This window comes from Eucalyptus grandis, chromosome 2 (assembly GCF_016545825.1).
Source record: "Eucalyptus grandis isolate ANBG69807.140 chromosome 2, ASM1654582v1, whole genome shotgun sequence".
In the NCBI taxonomy this organism is placed as follows: domain Eukaryota; kingdom Viridiplantae; phylum Streptophyta; class Magnoliopsida; order Myrtales; family Myrtaceae; genus Eucalyptus; species Eucalyptus grandis.
This window is the reverse complement of record NC_052613.1, coordinates 38,672,489-38,693,935: the sequence shown is the minus strand read 5'-3', so window position 1 is coordinate 38,693,935 and position 21,447 is coordinate 38,672,489. Positions and strand designations below refer to the sequence as shown.

The window sequence follows — 21,447 nt, the reverse complement described above, 5'->3', positions numbered from 1 at the left end:
CTCCAGCAAACTGGACTTATTTCGAGACTTTTACTCTGATCATTCACCTGGTTCGTTAATTGTAAAGTAACGACCTCAAACCCAAAAAAGAAAGACATGACATCCGACCGCGTCTTCAATGAATCACGTGCATATGGCTAGTCAGTTTCATTACTCAACAGTAATAACCCACCTTCTTGCTTATATTCCGAGAAAGGGAGTGGAACGTAATTATTGTCCATAAAAGTATCAGCACCAACAAGTTGTGAAACACTTGCCAACCACAATGATATGGCGATAATGTTAAATGCAACTAAGTAGAAAATGGCAAGAAAGTGGAAGCTCTTTTTATTGTACAGATCGAAAACCGTGGAAGAAAGTCAGCGAGGCCGAAAGGGACGCACTAGTTTGTGTAACCGATAGCCACGTCTGAACAACTTTATTCCGAGAAAGGGAGTTGAACGTAATTAACCAGCCCTAAGTTCATTTGGCAATCAGAAGAGAAAGTTAGGTTCGTTTGGGAACATCTCGAAATAGTTTAAAGTCGTTAGAAAAGCTATGTAGATCTTAAAATACGCGTATTAAATATTTAGCATGGGGGATCAAGTAATATTTAAAGTTTCTCCTATGAAAAGTGTAATGCGATTTGACATATGTGGGAAATTGAGTCTAAGATATGCGGGATCATTTTTTATCTCAGAGAAGATTGGTGAAGTCACTTACCAACTGGCTTTGCCATTGGTGCTATTGAGTGTTCATAATGTGTTTCATATCTCTTTGTTGCGAAAATATGTGTCAAATCCTGAACATGTGCTAGACTTCACTTCATTGAGATTACAGAAGAACTTGACGTATGAGGAGCAACCTATTTGCATCATTAGTAAAAATGATAGGATGTTGTAGCGACGAACTATAAGGAGATACAATAGCAAAACCACACCAAGAGAGATGCCACTTAGGAACTTAAGGAGGAGTCAAAAGACATAAATATTCTCATTTGTTTGAAAGTTGAGGTAAATTCAAGTTTTGATGATGAAATTTCTTGTAAGGAGGGTATAATGTAATATTTGACTTTTCAAAGGATTTTTTTTAATAAAAAAAGAAATAAAAAGGGTTGAAAAGTCAAGATAAAGTAAAAAAAGCGGCTTAGCTCTTTTAAGAGAGCCCGAAGCAATTTGGGAGAGGGAGAAAAAGAAGAGAGGGAGAGAGAAAGAAGAAAGAAGAAGAAGAAGGAAAAAGAAAAAGGGGTTTGGCATGTGCACGTATTGAGAAAAACCAATTGTGATGTAAATGGGTAAATGATTAAGTGTTATACGATAACGAAATTTCAAGTGAGTCACTTCTAAAGCCTTGTAGTCAATGGCTAAATGCTACATGGCAACTTGAGTCATTTGTGAGCCATCTCTAAGGCCTTGCACTATTAACATACGTAATAAAATGCTAAGTGTTATACGATAACATAATTTCATAAAAGCCACTTCTAAGACTTTGTACTATTGCTATATGTAGGGCAAAGACTAAGTACTATACAGTAACGTAAATTCATGAGAGTCACCTCTAGAACCTTGAGTTAGGTATTGAGCATGAAATGAATTGTTAATATGAAATAGGATGAGTTCAATTATTGAACCAAACTAATAATGCGTGTTTTGATATTAAGGATGAATGGGAAATTCTACTATTTGATGTAGCCAGATTGAAGTAAGATACAATGCATTTTATTAATGCAGGATATTATATTTTGGTTTGGCATTAATGAACCATGTCTTTAAGTTTTAACTGTGTAATGTGGAGGTTTGATATGCTTTTATGATATATAATACTCACTAAGTTGTGGTTACTCATTCCGCTCATATTTCATGTTTCATGTCCCAAGGTTAGCAGCAAGTAGAACGAGAGAATTACTGGAAAACTTTTGAGAGTTATATTTTGAGATATGACTTAAGGAGTTGTTTATATAATTGTTATAAATTATTGGGTTTGCTGAGTTTTGATTGTACATATTCTTTTTGGTGGATTATAGAAACTTTGATATTGTGACCAATTTGTTAATTTATCTAATATGTATATATGTTGGATATATACATTTCATATCAAGTAGTTAGTTATATTTGAGGTTGCGTCCTTCGTGTGGAAGGACGGACGAAGAACGGTCGTGTCATCCCATTTTCTTGTAGTTTCGGGGTGTGACATTAGCAACATTAATTGTGGTCCCTTGAGTAGGAAGCATAGTAGCAGCAACTTCTTGAGTTGCCAATGCCTATGTGGTATATCTCTATCAAAATTGTCTCAAATGCCTTCTCAATGTTTGTTGCATCCAATGTTTAAGTATCCAGAAATGAAATACCCTCCTTCTCAGCTAAGGCTTGACCATCGTCTCTCGAAACCTAGGTAGCACGGACACGTGACACGACACGACACGACACGACACGCCGACACGTCATTTCTTAAAAATAAAAAATTTTAATACGTTGGGACACATTATTATTGAATAAATATTTTTATTTAACATTCAATATTTTTATTTTTTGAAATCATTTTTAACTATTTTATTTATTTTTATAACAAAAATGACAATTATTCTTCTAAAAATCTCTAAAAATTTATTTCCCTTTTTCCCCCTACGCTCATCCCCCAAAAATCATTTGCCCTCTCCCATTTCTCTCTCCCCTGTCCCCAGGGCCCACGCCAACCCCAAAATCCGGACTCAATATTTTCTTTATTATTTTCTCCCCCATTTCAGTTTCTTCCCTCCTCCTGACGACACCACCCCCTTACGGTTTCTTCCCTACTCTCTCTCTCTCCCCTCCCCACGACACCACATGCTCCCTGCCCCCATCTCAATCATCCCCAATCCACGCCACCACCTTCCCCCGCCCCCATCAATCACTCGCCCCCTCGATTTCTTCCCCCACCCCTCCCCTTTGGTTCATCTCTTCCCCACCCCACGCCACCCCATCCACCCTCCTCTCCAGCTCCGGTCTCTTTCCGTCGTCCTCCACCACCCTCGCTCTCTTTTGCTAAACCCTAACCGCGGCCTCTTCTTCCTCCTCGTTGCACGATCCTCTTAGATCTCGCCTCATCGCAATCGCTCGCCGAAAGGCCTCAGCTGCAACCTCGCCATCGGCAGCGTTGCCTCCGATCACTAGTCTCGCCTCCACCCTCCATCTTCTTCTTTAATGATTCTCTCCCTCGGACACGCACGTCGAAACGTGTCGAGAAATGTTGACCATGTATCAAAAAATCCAACACGTGATCAACGCGTGTCCGAGCATGTCGACATGTCTAACACGCTCCGACATGTGTCGACATGTCTGACACGCTTCGACACGTGTCGGACACAACACGGAAGCTCCGGCGATTTGTCCGTGCTACCTAGCCCGAGACAACACTTAAAATGGTTCTGTTGAGAAAATATGGCTTTGAATTGGGTAGAATAATAAAATTGGATATTTAATCAAGTTAGATTTTGAGGTGTGATAACGATTTATTTGCTTTACAACGTTGCTAATGATCATAGGCAAATTTCATCTAGGATACAACAAAGTCTCAAATAAGAATACTAGATAATAATTCTAATATTTCTCCGGGTCTTTCTAGGAAACAATTGAAAGGAAGCTCGAAAAAATGAAAATGATCATACACTTGTTCATAAAACTTACACACACACACACACACACACACACACACACACACATACATATATATATATATATATATATATATAATTCTTAATAAACAAAAACAATCTTTGAATTGATTAAAGTTAGTAAGATAAACGTACGAAAGAAAAAATAAAATAGCAAATGGGTTAATGCTAATTAAACCGCGGGTGCGCAAGCGTGCTGAGTGCTCAAAAATCACACACTCGCACGCGGGTATGATGGGTCTAGCCCACATCCAATTATTCTTGTAGGTACACAAAAAAAATCCCACACTTATTAATTGGCCTACTTCGTCCAACTTTTCCTATGTGGGACAAGGAAAAATGCACTTAGTTTGTTTTTACAAACAAACTTCCAACAATCCCCCACTTTTTTTGTAAAATAAAGATTGCAAAATTAAATTTTTAAAACCATATATCTAGAATTTCAATAAGATTAATATACATACAAAAATGTCTCTTTCGAGTTAAGCCTTTATTTAGTGCAAGTATATCAAAACTCTATCAAAGTGACAAATAATTCGGTTTTAAACTTGTACTTTTATGTAATAGAACCGGATATATCGCACATACACTAACATCTTATTTCAGCAAGAAATTCTATATTACTCCACACTATTATGGCATTGTGCTTGATCCTGTTTCATAAGCTCTCTAGAAAGCAACCCTCACTTTCGTAAGAAGTTGCACCACTTCTAAGCTCATATAGGTGAAGTATCTATTATGTGTTTCTATTACTATTAACACATTACAAGTCCGTACTATACTTTATTAAGAATTCAATCTAACCTACAAAACGTAACATACGATTCATATCAAGGCTACGTCAGTATCAAACAATCATATTCAATAACTTGTTCTTACCCATTAAACATTGTAATTAGTGATGTTCTAGAAAAAGATTAGGTTGCCATTATTAGTGATTTCATTTAAAGGGTTTCAACCCCATTTCTTGTGAGGTCATTATTACCATATGTCTTAGTAAAGCCTTCGTCAAAGGATCGGCAAGATTATTACTTGACCTCACGTAGACAATTGTTATGGTACCATCTTTAATCAATTGCCTCACATATTCATGCCTTAGCTAATATGTCTAGACTTACTATTATAGGTGCTATTATAGGCTCTTGCCAAAGTAGCTTGACTATCACAATGGATAGAAATATGAGGCATAGTATTAGGCCATAATTTGATATCCAACAACAAATTCCTAATCCATTCAGCCTCTTTCCTAGTTGCCGCTAAAACAATAAATTCATATTCCATTGTTGAATGAGTTATACATGTATCTTTCTTATTTGCCCAAGATACAGCACCTCTAGCTAATGTGAAAATCTATCCAGAAGTGGAACGCTCATCTCCCACACTTGTAATCCAACTAAGATCGGTGTATCCTTCTAATATAGCCGGATAATCCTAAAATTTTAGTTCTCTTAAGATAACCAAAAATTCTGATAATAACTCTCCAATGTTTTTTACTTGGATTACTAGTATGACTAATCAACTTGCATATAAAATAAAAAATATCAGGTCTAGTACAATGCATCGCATACATTAAAGATCCTATAGCACTCACATATTTTAGTTCTGCCACCGCTCTACCAGTATTATAATTTAACTTAATATTAAAATTAAATGGAGTACTTATTTCCTTGAAACCAAGATGTTGAAATTTATTTAATAACTTTTCAACATAACTACATTGACTTAAAGAATAACCCCACTATGCTTCTTAACTTTAATACCTAAGATAGTACATACTTCACCCAAATCCTTCATTTTAAACATGGAAGTTAGATACTTCTTAGTCTCAATAATTCCAATCATATTCGTTCAAAAAATAAGCATATCATCAACATACAAGCACACTAACACACCATAGTTTTTAGTGAATTTAGAGTATATACACTTATCGGCACTACTGTGGATGAAACCATTTAATAATATAACTGAATTAAATTTTTCATGCCACTGCTTAGGAGCTTGCTTAAGCCCATAAAGAGACTTAATCAATTTACATACTTTCCTCTCATTTCCAGGAAGAACGAAACATTCCGGTTATTCCATGTAAATCTCCGTTCCAACCTTTTCAAAACGCCATCTTCAAACTCTCTCTTTGAAAGAGGAGCAAATTTGGCCATGGAAACCAGAAATCTAGATGATCTGAAGACACTTGATTTCTTTGGTATCTTCTGTGAATCCTTCCGAATCGCCCTTATCCATCGAAAACTCTTTGCCACTAAGCTCTTACCCACATGCTCTCTTCTCTCCTTCCTTTTCATGGCTCAAACTCCAGTCTTCCTGCTTCTGTACTCTAAATCAAGCCTCCTAAACTACCTCAATCGCAGCGGCGGAAACTCCGATCTTGCTTATTGGGTCTTCCTGATAGCTTACTACTTGATCTCAATGGCCTTATTGCTCTTCCTGATATCAGCGATCTTGTTCATGGTCGCATGGATTTACACTCATTCCCAAGGAGATCGGCTTCAAGAAAATCGCACGTGTGGTCCTGAATCTTTGGAAGAAATTAATAGTCACATTTATATAGGCTAACGCCATGCTTTTTGCTTACCATGTTATCGCATGGTCGGCTTTGAATCTGCATGTCATCATCGAGAATATGTTTCTTTGGGCTGTTCTATCGACTGCATACACTGTAGGGTTCGTGTGCATAATCATGGTTTGGAACATGGCTAATCTTGTTGAAGGCTTTATTTGATTTGGGCTTAAGGCCCGTCCGCCCAAGTTGGGCCCAGAAAGCCCGGTCCACGGGAATAGGGCCCGTGGAAAGAATGGGGTATAAAAGGGAGGAGAGAGAGAGAGAAAATGTACCGTTTAATTAAAAGAAACGACGTACGCTTCTCTCCCTCCCTCTCTCTGTCGTTTTCCTCCAAAAGGGAAACAGTGACTCCGAAGGCGTTTTTGCTTCACCGGATCAACAGACCAAGATTTCTCTTCCTCCATTGGCGTCGGTGTTTAATGTCAGTGGCTAAAAGGTACGCTCGAATCTGTGGTGTGCTTTAGGATCGGTGATACGTGTTAGAATTCCCGGGCTTGTCTTCCGCTTGAGTTTAGGGGTTCGATTTAGTGTCAAATCCGGTATTTCGGGGATCGGTCATTCCCAACATTGGTATTAGAGCCCTAGTTCACGTTTTCCCGATCAATTTCATGTTCTTTGATTAAGTTTTCGCGAAGAAACTTTCGGCCGTACGGATCGGGACAAAAATCCCGACACCCGAGCGTTCTTAGGCCTTTTTACTGAGTTTTCGTATGTCGAAACTGTTTTCTGAAAAGATGGAGAGAAAGGCGACGTCGAGACGAGTCTGGAGGTACGTCGTGCGCCACTGGGCGACGCCGCACGCGCCCACACGCGCGCCGAAGCCGCTGCTCGTGGGCGCGACACGCGCTCGGAAGCGTTGCGTCGCCGCCGGAAGCGTTGCGTCACGCGCGGCACACGCGCTGGTCGGTGAACCGGCGCGTGCACACCGCCGGCCGGCGAGCCGACACGCGCCGGTCCGCGGACTGACGCATGCTGACGTCAGCATGACGTCACCCAACGGTCAATAACCGCTAGGGTGACATCATCGATGACGTCAGCACGGCGACGGTTCGCCAGACGGCAACCCGACCAGCGACCCGACCCGCGAGACCCGGCACGCGTGCGGCATGTGCCGGCTGACGTCTGCGTGACGTCAGCCCGCGCACGCGCGCGGCACGTGCCGTCGGTTCGCGCGAGCCGGGCCCACTGGTCCGACCGGTCCGACGACCGTTGACCGACGTTGACCGTTGACCTCCGTTGACGACCGTTGACCATTGACCGTTGACCGACGACCGTTGACCGTTGACCCAAAAAAAAAAAAAAAAAAGGAAAAGAATGTGTTTCTTTTTCAATTAAGTCTATGTGGATTATAATGCGATCCCTTGTTTGTTCTGCATTTGTTGCAGGAACAATGCCTCCTCTGAGATTACGCGCACCTATTCGTGCAATTACTGATGAGCAAAAAGATAGGCTGTCTAAGTTGATAGCTGAGTTGACTGATCATCGATGGGAGAGAGGTGACTTAATTGATCATGTCCTTGAAGTCAACGGGAAAATTCAACAGGTCATATGGAATGGTCGTCCAATGTCACAAGAGATGGTGCGATTTTTCATAAACACTCTTCCACCTGAATGGCAAGATGTATTGAATCGCATATGGGATGTCAACGGAGCTGCTTCCTATAAGAAAATTGTGATGGATTTTGTAAATGAATATTACTGTATTGTTTCAAGGGAAAAGATCAAGAAATTGAACAAAAGAGGATCTTTCCCGGTTGTGTGCCGACTTGGTGTTAGTTGTATTGGCTGATATATATTAAGTGTGCTTTGTGGACAACTTAATGTAATCTTTACTACCTGATTGTTGATACTGTAGCAACTTATATGTTATTGTTAATTGAAAGCATTATTGTTTTATTGGATGCCTATAATGTGTTGCTTTCTGTTACTGCTGGTTGCTATGGGTAATTAGCTGTGAGTAGTTTTAGAAGTTTTTGTAGCTTCATAGAATTGATTTTGCATAAGATAATTATATTGATGATAGTTTTAAGTTAGGTTTTTGGAGGATGATTGGAAACATAGTGACCTTTTGATTCTGAAGCCTTACTTGAAATTATTCATTAATATGATGGGTCTATGTAAAAAGGGATGCATAAATGATAGGCATTAATAATTCGTGCATATGTCTGATGTGTTCAGATCAATGACTTCAACCACAAAGAGCATAGTTGCCGAGCTGAACAAAGGTGAAAAACTCAATGGTGACAACTATGAAATTTGGCACATGAAAGTCCAATATGTGCTGGAAAAGCAAGAAGCACTAGAAACTCTTGACCATATTATGGAAGATCTTGAGGATGCTGTGCGCCACCTTGAGCTAATAGAGGACCGTCTAACGGCATTTGAGTCAAAAGTAGACATTTACAATGCTGGTTCTAGCTCATAAAGGGCTTTGAGCTCTAAGCGCAAGTGTATTGATTCGTTCAATATGTGGGATTGCAAAGGATCAAATCCTTGTTGCAAGAAATCAAAAGTTAACCAACACAAGAGAGGAAAACGTCCTCAAGTAAAGAAAATGTCAAGGGTGAAGTGTTACAATTATGACTAGAAGGGTCACTATGCTCGCAATTGTCGTGAGCCAAAGAAGGTAAACACCCCTTGTACTATTCAGAACTTTACTTATGTGTCGAGTTATGTATTCTTGACTGAGTCTAATCCTTTGTGGACTGTAGATTCAGGAGCGACGGACCACGTAGCGAAGGATAGAGGATCCTTCGTGGAATTCCAACGAGTGCCAACTGGAACTGAGTGGATCTATGTGGGAAACAACTCCAGAGCTGAAGTGAAAGGAATTGGCACATGCCAACTCAATATGCGTGGTGGACGCACTTTGTTCCTTCATGATGTATTGTATACTCCGGAGATTCGTCGGAATTTAGTGTTTGTTTTAGTGTTGGTTAGACTAGGTTTTAATATGAACTTCCATAATAAATGTGTAGATTTGTATTTGGATATAAACTACGATGGTTGTGGTTATTTTCTGGATGGTTTCATTGTATTAGATATTGAGTATATCAATGCAAATGTTAGTTATTCCCTTATCACGTCTCCTAATTCATATAATAATGATGTGAATGTGTGGCATGCTAGACTTGGTCACATTGGCCAACAACATATGAAAAGACTAGCCAAAGAGGGCTTGTTAGGCAATATTGAAAAAGTTGATTTGCTTATATGTAAGCATTGCCTAGAAGGGAAAACGACAAGGAAACCATTTGGAGAAGGTAAAAGAGCTGAATTTCCTCTGCATTTAATCCATTCTGATGTATGTGGTCCAATGAATGTGAGAGGAAGGCATGGGGCTGTTTATTTCATCACTTTTATAGATGATTATACTCGATTCGGATATGTCTATTTGATTTCTCATAAATCTGAAGTAATAAGTTGTTTCAAAAGGTTTATGAACCTGGTAGAGAATCAATTAGACAAGAAAATAAAAGTATTTAGATTCGATCGAGGTTGAGAATATTTATCTGATAAGTTCAGAAAATTATGTGGTGAAAATGAATAGAAATACAGTTGTCTATTCCATATACTCCTCAACAAAATGCTGTTGCAGAGAGAATAAACAGAACCCTATTAGAAATGGTTAGGTCCATGATGGCGCATGCTAACTTACATATCACTTTTTGGAGTGATGCGTTGTTAACTGCTGCCTATATACTTAACTGGATGCCTTCTAAATCAGTTAGTTCCACTCCATATGAGTTATGGACAGATAGAAAACCGGACTTAAGTTTGCTTAAGCCATGGGTTATGCTGCCTATACTCATAAGTCCTATCACAAGTTTGGGAAATTGAGTCCTAGATAAAAGTAGAGTATTTTAATGAGATACTTCGAACACTCGATTGGGTATGTGTTCATAGGTGAGCAGGAAAGTGGGAGAATAACTGAATTTGAATCACGGGATGTCACATTCTTAGTGGATGAATTTCCTAAGAAGGGCGAAATAAGGGAGGATTGTTCCCTATTTGAAACCTTGGATCAAGATAATGATCTTAGTGGACTTCATCCAAGTGGGAGCACAATGGGGAATGATGTGCAAAGTGTACAATCTCTATACGGCGAACAAGTCGCCAAAGTATTCCCCGTCGACATTTTAGCATTGAAAGGGAAACTTTTATGATTGCTCAAAGATGAGGATGAGCCAAGAAACATTAATGAGGCTCTTAATTGCCCTAGTAAGGAAAAATGGATTTATGCAATAAAAGAGGAGATGGAGTTAATGAAGTCAAACTAAGTCTGGGAACTGGTTGATCTTCCAAAAGGGACGCAAAGCTATTGGGAACAAGTGAATTCTCAAAATAAAGCGAAAGGCTGATGGCTCGATAGAAAGCATAAGACTCGCCTTGTGGCGAAGAGGTATAATCAACATGAAGGAATTGATTATGAAGATACATTTTCTTTTTGTAGTGAGATTTACCTTGATTCGCATAATTCGGCAATAGTGTTTGGTATGGATCTTGAGTTACGTCAAATGGATGTAAAGACTGCTTTCCTCAATGGAGAATTAGAGGAAGGAACATATATGGAACAATCTGCTGGTTTCATAGTGAAAGGCCAAGAAGAAAAAGTATGTCGACTTTGGGGGTCGATATATGGCCTTAAGCAGTCGTCAAGACAATGGTATATACGATTTCATAATGCCATAATGGCATATGACTTTACAATGATAGATGATGATCATTGTGTATATATCAAAAGATCCAAGGATCAATTTGTGATCATATCATTATTTGTTGATGATATACTAATTGCCGGAAGCAATATGGAGCTAGTCAATACTGTCAAAAGTTGGTTGTCTTCCAAATTTTTTGAATTGAATGATATGGGATTGTAAACCCATTGACACTCCTATTGCAAAAGGTGAAGGATTGAGCCATAAACTGTGTCCAAGGACTCCACAAGAGAAGGAATAAATGAAACATGTTCCTTATGCTAGTGATGTAAAGAGCTTGATGTATGCTATGATGTGTACAAGACCTGACATATGTTATGTAGTTGGAATGATGAGTAGATATCAATCCAATCCAAGTCAAGCACGTTGGAAAGCCGTTAAGAGAATACTGAGGTATCTAAAGTGGACTGCTGATTATACGTTGATTTATTATGGAAAGGATCTGCGACTCTAAGGCTATTCTGATGTTGATTGGGGAGGAGATTTAAATGAAAAGAAATCTACCTCTAGGTTTGTTCTCTTACCGAATAATGGCACCATGTGTTGGAGCAATAAGAAACAAAAGTGTATAGCCTTGTCCACGATGAAAACTGAGTTCGTGGCATTATCAGCAGCGGTACAAGAAGGAGTTTGGCTTAAGAGATTTTTGGATCATTTAGGTGTTAATGAGAAAGCTGCAAATCCATTGTTGGTTAACTGTGATAGCCAAGCAGCTATAGCTTACACCAAAGATCCAAAGTATCATGGCAAGACCAAACATATAGATACCAAGTATAACTTTGTGAAAGATATGGTTGCACGAAAGGATGTGAACTTACAGTACATATCTACGCATAGAATGGTAGCAGATCCTATGACAAAGCCAATACCTAGAGATGAGTTTTGTGGTCATGTAAAATCTCTAGGATTGCGTAGAGTCGATGTACTTGGATATTGTAATTTCCCGAGTTGTTCACATCAATGAACTTGTGTTGTTTCATTATTAATGCCTATGAATCTTTGTATGATCTTTATGCATCTTGATGCTCAGCATTATTTTAAGTTGAGGAAGTATGTCGGACAGATAAAAGATTAGCCCACTCACACGGGTAATCGCCTCTATTTACTTGTGTGATAAATAGAGATGAGACTGTTTTTAAGCTTATTATCTAGGTGATAATCGAGAGCTCAAGCTTAAAATACGTATGTCGCCTTAACTGAGTGTTAAGATGAGGACATAATACTTACTATGTCCGAAAGTAATATACCCCACATGTTTTACTTTATCTGTCTAAGATACCAGATGTGAGTTCTGATGAATTTTGTAAAAAGAGTAGATACGTGAACTCAAGTTAGATATTGGGTATGTCTGAACTATCATCTGTACGGTATTGAAAGGTGTAGACATACGCTCCATGAGAAATGAGTTAATACCGTAATACGTATTTCATACTACGTATGCATGAGACTACCAATAAGAGTGGCAAAAAGTTTGATCTCAACTTTTATGACGTGTGAGACTCTTGAGGAAGAGAGTTCCTCAATTTTTTAAGTCCCCTCATGACTCTTACTTATTTTCAAGATTTCTATTCAGTGTTTGCTATCTTAGGGTGTTGCCAATGGTAATGAGATGATTCGATCTAATGGGGCATTTCTAGAAAAGCAAGCTGGACTGAAATTGAGAGTTTGAATGAAAGAGGAATATCGATTTCGGAGAATCACATTGTGGTTTTGTATTCACTAGTCGACCAATTATGAGTGTCTTTGTGATAATTATAATTGTGAATACAATATATATATATATATATATATATATATATATCATGTTTAAAAGAGATCAAGGAGATATAAATGTAATTAATCGATTTAGGGTACCGCATACTAAATCTACTCAAAGTGTGACGCCTAATTATGAGTCATTACATATTCCTACCGTATGTATAGCAACGAGCTCTCAAAGTATGCTTTGGTCGCACGGATTATTCACCGGTATGAAAGTTGAAGAGAAGTAAAGAGAATCATGTTCGGCCCACCATGTGCGAGTGGGAGATGAAGACTTTATTTGATTTGGGCTTAAGGCCCGTCCGCCCAAGTTGGGCCCAGAAAGCCCGGCCCACGGGAATAGGGCCCGTGGAAAGAAGGGGGTATAAAAGGAGAGAGAGAGAGAGAGAGAGAAAAGGTACCGTTTAATTAAAAGAAACGATGTACGCTTCTCTCCCTCCCTCTCTCTGTCGTTTTCCTCCAAAAGGGAAACGGTGACTCCCGAAGGCGTTTTTGCTTCACCGGATCAACAGGACCAAGATTTCTCTTCCTCCATTGGCATCGGTGTTTAATCTGTGGCTAAAAGATACGCTCGAATCTGTGGTGTGCTTTAGGATCGGTGATACGTGTTAGAATTCCCGGGCTTGTCTTCCGCTTGAGTTTAGGGGTTCGATTTAGTGTCGAATCCGGTATTTCGGGGATCAGTCATTCCCAACACTTGTTTCTGTGCTAGAAGATGTTTATGGATTAAAGCCACAAGGAAGAGTAATGCTTTGGTTAAGCATAACATTGGGACCGTGGTATTCATCTTCTTTGTGTTTGCTTAGTTCGATTTGGTTCTGCAGCTACTGATCCTATTCTTCATTGTGTTCGATGTTGTTTTGAGAGAAAGAGTGCTTCGAATAGGAATCGGAGTGGCGTGCTTCTTGTTGATGTCAATGGTGATTCTCTTTGAATACATCCGTCTGCAAGTCTAATGCCGGCCCCCATGAGAATGTCGACAAGTCTTTCTTGGCTGAGCACCTCCTGCCGTGTCTCGGAGAGTATGCGCCTTTGAAGATCCATGGTGATGTTGAGATTATTTAAACCTTGTATTTAATGATATTTCACAGGAAAATTGAAAGTGTGCTGGTCCAATTACGTGTATTATTCGTTGGTGACATGAATTGAATGCAACATGTTTATAATGTACATGCCTTGAGCAATAGATTGACTTCTATCATGCCCTAAAAACACAGGCATCCGTTGGATTGGTCTATATATCTTTCACGAACCAATGGCTTCATTTATTGCAATTGTAACTACCAACTGATGTTGGTATGTATAATTAACTAATTTCTCGATTATCAAGGTCATTTTAAGGGGATGTGAGCGGAGTTTCTGAGAGAATTCATAATTTACTTATATTGCTCATTGTACACTATAAATATATTTAAATCTTTGGCAAGTCTTCCGAAATAGTTTCGATCTAGATAAGCATTTGTTTCTCGAGAAACAAACGACAGAGAGGTTGACTTGGCTGCATGCACTAAGTCAATTGAAGAAGACTTCGTCGCTCTCACTACTTGGGAACCTTGGCCCGCAGGGTTTGTCGTGTCTCTTTTTAAATGGAAAGGCATAGCCAACTTTGTCTTTCCCCCCAAATCGCACGCTCGAAGACGACGCAGATACATTCCAACTTCGAGAGGAAGCTAATAATTGATATCACGATGTATATAGTTTCAAACATAGCACAATTACAATGCCATCCGCATGATAATTACGTAATGTTAAACTATAATTGGTTTGTTTTACATGCATTAATTCATGAATACAGCACTCTCGTGTATATATAATTGGTTTGTTTTAGCGAAGATGGTTGATGGAGTCTGGAGAAACATGTGATGGGGATAAACCAGACATTGTTCTGTTGTGCGAGGCTGCTAGCGACTTTACTTGGGATATTGCGGTGGAGAAAAGTATCATAACTCTGGGGTGAAAGAGCAATCCATGGTATAGTGTGGAATATGAAAATGAATGGTATCTCTTAGATTTTGTGTAATTTAACTGGCAATAGCCTTTGCTAGTGTCATGTGTACGGAGGTATCTGATTGAATTGAAGCTTTTGCTGCAGTGTCACAAAGTCTGTCCACAAATCTGGAAACTTGCATATTTCTGCTACGCTGTCGGTGCTGTGGATCCTAAATTCCCATCAATTTCAGAATCAATCCAGATAGATTTTTGCCAATCCTTCCCGAGGATGGTGTTTGCAGGCCCTTCCAGCCAGCACTGATTCAGACACCAAGAGTGTTGGGAAGGTGAGTACTTTGCTTTTGAGCACGAGCTGACTGAGCTGCATCTTTTTTCATTAAAAACTCGATGGAATTAATGATATTTCTATCGGATTGCAGACAGGTTCTTGCCCATTGTTGCCGAGAATGGTGTTCGCAGGGCCTTCCTCTCCAGCCAGCACCAATTCAGACACCAAAAGTGGAGGGATGGTGAGTAGTTCATTTTTGTTCGCAGGGCCTTCCTCTCCAGCCAGCACCGATTCAGACACCACGACTGGAGGGATGGTGAGTAGTTTTTTTGTGAGCATGAGCTGACCAAGCTGATTCTGTAGTCCTTTCGTTTTCCTTCTGTTTATGATTGTTTGTAAGGTGTTATTCAGGGCTCTTGATTGTTGTTTGATCTTGCATCCTTCTTTCCTTTTGTTTCCTCCCCAATTTTGCATTCTCTGTATTCAAGGGCTCATTTCGATCGGGTCAAAGATGGCCACTGCTGAGATTATCGTGTCCAGTGAAATTAGGTCTGATGGTTCATTGGGATTCAAGCAGGGCTTTGTTTGAGGGTCGAGTGGAGGTTGAGTCGTTGACAATCAGACCTAGATCCCAACTTTAGCGACACGACTACGTGTTTTTAGTATTAATTGGTTGCTAAGTGCATCAAGCACAAACAAATGGTGGAAGAGGACTTTTAGGCACGACTCAGATTTGTCTACCACCTGTCGGTGCATCTCTCTCTTTGAGACAGATTATCTATGTTAATGGTGTTCAACTTTGTGCATTTATTGGATTGTGATATCTGTGACATGGGAAGATTGAGTAGAAATTTTAGCAAAGATGGCTGATGGAGGCTGGAGAAACATGTGAGGGGGATAAACCAGACATCGTTCTATTGTGCGAGGCTGCTAGTGAGTTTATTTGGGATATTGCAGTGGAGAAAAAATTCATAACCCTGGTGTGGAAGAGCAATCCATGGTTTAATATGGAATATGAAAACGGTATCTCTTAGATTTTGTGTATTTTAACTGGTAATGGCCTTTGCTGGCGTCATGTTTACGGAGGTATCTGATTGAATTGGAGCCTTTGCTGTACTGTCACAAATTCTTTCCACTTTGATCACATTTCCCTGTTCTCGGCTTATGCGTTCAGTGAATAACTGGTCATAAGATGGGCGTGCTTGTGTTTGTCCTCTTTCCAAGTACATGGTTTAATGAGTAAATGATCTATGGGATAAAAATGAGGACCAAAATTTATAGCAACTTATACAGTGAATTGCAGTTGATTGTCTTCAATTGCATCCGGTCATGGTACCCTTCTTGTATAAAGTTCTTTAAAATCTTCCCAGTGCTTCAACTAATGAAGGTTTGATTTACAAAAGCAGATGGAGGACCCGGCAGATTCTATCAAGGGAAAAGCTAACGAAGTGGAAATTGAGATTCCATCTGTTTCTGGAGCTATTCATGACCATCCAACTCCTCCACGACCTTGTGATCTTGTCTGTGCCTTTTCCAAGCTAGAAAATGATGAAGCAGCATCTAATCGCCGATTAAAGTCATTAACAAAACTTTGTGGACTAATGATTCTATATATGACAGTTATGTTCGTCGATGTTGTTGGTGGCATCCAAGCCAACAGTCTTGCAGTTCTTGCCGATGCAGGTCACCTGCTCACTCATATCTTCGGGTTATCATTCTCTCTTTTTGCAGTGTGAGCGTCAAGTTGGAAGGCAACATCGCAGTACTCTTTTGCATTTAACCGCCTAGAAGTTTTGGGTGCACTTCTTTCAGTGCAACTTATCTGGCTCTTGTCTGGTCTCCTACTATACAAAGCAGTTGACAGACTTCTTCACGAATCTGAGATGGTGCATGGAGGGCTTATGTTCTATACTGCAGCATTTGGATTTATAGTAAACTTTATCATGGTCATGGGGCTTGGACATGATCATTTGCATCATGAATGTGATGATGCTGATCATCATCATCATTATCATCATCATCATGAGGGCGAGGAAGAGGAATTGTGTGCATTAGCTGCTAACGAGGACCACGAAACAAATCTTTCAGTCCCCACTCCCTCAGCAAAGGCCAAGATTCTGAATATAAACCTTCAGGGGGCCTACTTGCATGTCATGGCTGACCTCATTCAATCGGTGCAGGTGATGATTGCAGGAGCCATTATATGGGTGGCACCAGAATTGACAGTGGTGGATTTGATGTCCACTCTCATTGTTTCTGTTCTTGCTCTTGGCATTACTCTGTCCTTGCTTAAGAATGTATTTTTTGTTTTAATGGAGGGAACAGCCAGGGGAATTGATGTTGAGGGTCTCGAGGATGGTTTGAAGCGCATAGAAGGAGTTCATGACGTTCATGACCTACACGTATGGGCGATAACAGCCAACAAGATTGCCTTGTCTTGCCATGTTGTGGCCGAATCTGGGTCTCTGGCGAGATAGTTCAGAGCATCAGGGTGTACTGTGAAAGAATTTACAGTATTCATCATGTCACTGTACAGGTGGAATAGTTTTGCCACATCTCTCCCCTAAATGTCATGTGATCTAGGAGTGTGCAACCGAACTGGATTTACCTAGGAACCGACCCAAATCACCTGGAAAATAGGTTCGGGAATAGGTTCATGTTTGAACCGGTCCCATTTTTTGGGAACTGGTTGAAATCGGTTTGGTTCACAATTCCGAGTAAAGGCCCAACTGGGAATCGGACATATTGGACCGGTTCTGGAACTGATTTTTACTAGTGTTAAAAAAAGATCTATTGACCATTTTAGATAAATAAACAACTTCCTATATAGTTGTGGGAATGAGATTGATATTAAACTCATGTTTGCTACTAATGTTTATGTAATGTTAGGATTTTTACTTTGCCTTGTGATGTTTGTTTATAATAATTAGCCTTGTGAATTCTTAATTTTTTGTTTAGTCAAAAATTGTATGTATTTTTTTTATTACATGTGCTTAATATTTTAATACAAATTAGGAGGATTACGTTATTATTTTTTCATATATTTATGTAAAATTCGATGCCGTATAAGATATCGAGCGGTTACAAAATAGGTTTTATTGCAAACAAGATAAACCCTAAAGCTGGACCAGAAAAACATGATAGATTTCAAAATTTCAAAACACATCTAGTGCAAACAAGCTAGGATAAAGATTCCAAAAAAAGAGAACCGGTTATAAGAGGGTAGGATACAAGTTCGATTCTAAAACCTACCCACTTTGGAAGCGATTACCTCCAAACGATCTTCTGCGAACTTCAGCATGGAGAGCTTTACTTTGATCATCATAGAGTAATGACCTCAAACCCAAAAAAGAAAGACGCGTATCCGAGCGCATCTTCAATAAATCACCTGCCTATGGCTAGTCAGTTCCATTACTCAACAGTAATAACCCAACTTCTTGCTTTTATTTCAAGAAAGGGAATTGAACGTAATTATTGTCCGTAGAAGCATCGGCACCAAAAAGTTGTGGAGCACTTGCCAGCCACAATGATATGGCGATGCTGTTAAATTCAATTAAAGAGAGAATGGCGAGAAAGTGGAAGCTCTTTTTATTGTACGGATCAAAAACCGCGGAAGAAAGTCAGCGAGGCCGAAAGGGACGCACTAGTTTTGTATAACCGATAACCACTTCTGAACAACTCTATGCCGGGCCACCCATTGGACAGAGTCTCCACCTAGCCAAATTGCTGCATTCTACTCTTACTGAAAATGACAAAAAGAATAAACAAAGTATCGCCTCTTCAGAAGCTAAAAATACCGTTCATCAGGTCTGGTCACACCTCAACAAAGTAAAAAGAAAAATTAAACGGGGGAGGAAAAGAACACCACAAATATTCTACAAATGTCTCGTTGACCCAAAAGAAAATGGGCTCATATCTAAGCTGCTGGGGTTAATTACCACTCAAATTTTGTCTCCTGAATCACAGTGTCGCCTTAAGTAGAACAACAGCCTCTCTTGTTGGCATTCCCTGTGGCATCAGCGACATTAATTGTGGTCCCTTGACCAGGAAGCGTAGTAGCAGCAGCTTCCTGAGCTGCCAATGCCTTTTTGCTTATGATGTGGTAGATCTCTGTCAAAATTGTCTGAAACGCCTTCTCAATGTTTGTTGCGTCCAATGCTGAAGTCTCAAGAAATGAAAGACCCTCCTTCTCAGCCAGGGCTTGACCATCGTCCCCCGGGACAGCTCTTAGGTGGTTCAAATCAGACTTGTTCCCAGCCATCATAATAACTATGTTAGAATCTGCATGGTCCCTCAGCTCCCGAAGCCACCTCTGGACATTGTCAAAGGTTTGCCTCTTTGTTATGTCATAAACTAGCAAAGCACCCACTGCTCCCCTGTAGTATGCACTGGTAATGGCTCGATATCGCTCTTGACCAGCAGTGTCCCATATTTGTGCCTTGACAGTCTTTCCCTCAACCTGAATTGAAAGGCATACTTCATCTGTCGCACTAGAATCAGATAGAAAATCCAAGGCTCATACATCACACTTTACAAACCCATATCAACACCGATTATTTGTAGGGCCATCAAGTACTTAACTAAACATCAAGTGATCGTTTCTTTTTCCTTACAAATTAAAATTATTACCATTTCGCACGGTCTCTGATCACCAGGCATGGTGCCAAACACAAAGAGTACCCAGTCATCAACTAACCCTGCCTTCTCATCCAAAACTTACAATGTCTACCCCACTTGAGACCTTGCTCGACAGCGTAAATGCATTTACATTCGCGAGAGCCCTCAATCAAAGTTACAGATGTGAATTCTTTCAAATAAAATCAGCTAATTTAACTTTAACGCTATGACAAAATGACCGAAATCTGAATGCAATACCAGGAGACTAGAAGAGGAGTTCAACCATGGCTACGAGTTTAGAAGTTGACATCTACAAACTTTTACCAACATGGACACCATACGAACTCCCGAGTTCCCAAAAACTGCAGAGCCCAACAGCAGGCCATCACACACAGAAAGAAAGCAGGACAGACCCACCAGTTCTAAGTGGCAAGATCAATGAAACAAAATTGGATCAAGAGAAGGACCGGACTTCTATTTCAACTTTTAACCAGAAGGAATGGGATGAAATGTTCCCGTTAAATAACCAAACACCATAACATTTATCGCACTATTTATGAAGCCATCCATCTCCTTTTGCCAACCCCCCCCCCAACCACACACGCACACGCACACGTACGAAAAGAAAGACAGGTTATAACATTAAATAACCCCAGGACTACCCCCACCCACCCCACCCCACCCCCACCCCCACCCCCACCAAAAGTAAAAGTTTCCAATTTTTCACCCAAGTCCTGCCTTTGGAATCAACAAATTTCAGGTTGCAGTAATTCGATAAATAAATGGAGACCAAAAATTGTTTGCTGATCATCAGGATCTAGATCTAGCATAAAAAACCAGGAAAAACGGAATTGCTTCAGTGGATATACCCAAAAATTTGACGACACAGCCATGTCCGCAGCACACGTTGTCATATTGATAGACAAGCACGGGTAAGATCCTAAATATTGATGCAATAGCCGACAATTCACAGAATGACAGCAGACAATCATATACTGGATGTTAATCTGCCAAGATTACTTCCATATAATTTAATAATACCAAGAAAGCATTTTTTTTTCCCATTTACATTTTTAACTGATAACAGAATAATTCAAAAGGGCAATCAAAACGAAGCAAGAGCTAAAATCAATAGGCAGTGCAAATAGAAGAAGAAGAAGAACAACAACAAGCATTAGCTAGATCGATTTTCAATGCACCCAGGAAGTCAATCAAATGATCGGACAACACAACTAGCCAGGATGACGTAATGACGACCGGAGTAGAAAGAGAAGGCAAAGTTCACCTGCAGGGTTCTCGTCGCGAACTCAACGCCGATGGTGGACTTAGATTCCAGGCAGAACTCGTTCCTCGTGAACCTCGAGAGGATGTTCGATTTGCCGACGCCGGAGTCCCCGATCAAGACGATCTTGAACAGGTAATCGTACTCGTGATCCACCCGGTTCGCCATCCCCCGATCGCCCCTAAAAAAAAAACCCAAACCTAAACGCCAGATTCGGACCGGCGCGTAATTCAGCACCGAAGCAAACAAGACGCGACCAAAATCCAACGCGCAAACGCACGGCGCGAACGAAACACCGGAGAAACGCACTTACGCGGAGAAGAGAAAGTCGAGAAGCGACGGATCGGCACGCCCCCCGAGAATCGGATCGAATGGGCCCGCCCCGGATCGGGAGGAGGAGGAGGGAGGAGGAGCGGCAGCAGGAGGCGGGGATCGCGCGGGGGGGCTCGGGACGAGGGGGAGCGGACGGGAAGCCGCGATTCGACAGGGGCTGGAGAAGGGGAGAATCGGGGACGCCGGAGGCGGGGGCGGGGGCGATCGGCGATTGACGACGGAGGAGGAGGAGGAGGCGATGACGGGGGCGTGGGGCGTTTGAAACGGGGGCGAGGATTTGGAGGGGGAGATTCGTATAATTTCTTTGGGAGTTTC

The 21,447-nt window shown here is 40.5% G+C and overlaps 1 protein-coding gene and 1 pseudogene across 2 annotated transcripts; one reads left to right on the top strand and one right to left on the bottom strand.

Moving 5' to 3' along the window:
* The first annotated feature begins 14,519 nt into the window (after positions 1 to 14,519).
* LOC104432685 lies at positions 14,520 to 17,805 on the top strand (annotated as a pseudogene).
* Positions 17,806 to 18,527: 722 nt separating this feature from the next.
* Positions 18,528 to 21,380, bottom strand: LOC104432684 (ras-related protein Rab2BV). Of its 2 annotated transcripts, none has more exons than XM_010045179.3 (3): positions 21,113 to 21,380; positions 20,803 to 20,999; positions 18,528 to 19,359 (listed from the first exon to the last, which is right to left on the bottom strand). In XM_010045179.3, exons 2-3 carry the CDS (start codon positions 20,965 to 20,967, stop codon positions 18,874 to 18,876), a joined length of 651 nt encoding a protein of 216 aa, XP_010043481.1. In that variant the 5' UTR covers positions 20,968 to 20,999; positions 21,113 to 21,380; the 3' UTR covers positions 18,528 to 18,873. The 2 variants fall into 2 exon arrangements, with proteins under 2 accessions (XP_010043481.1, XP_010043482.1); XM_010045180.3 differs by having other exon boundaries at positions 20,803 to 20,980; positions 21,113 to 21,379.
* Between the last annotated feature and the right edge of the window lie 67 nt (positions 21,381 to 21,447).

Coding starts and splice junctions, on each gene's coding strand:
- LOC104432684 (XM_010045179.3), bottom strand. CDS start 20,967: ATGGCGAACCGGGTGGATCACGAGTACGATTACCTGTTCAAGATCGTC. Junction 19,360..20,802: donor TCGCGACGAGAACCCTGCAG/GTGAACTTTGCC, acceptor CTTTCAATTCAG/GTTGAGGGAAAGACTGTCAA.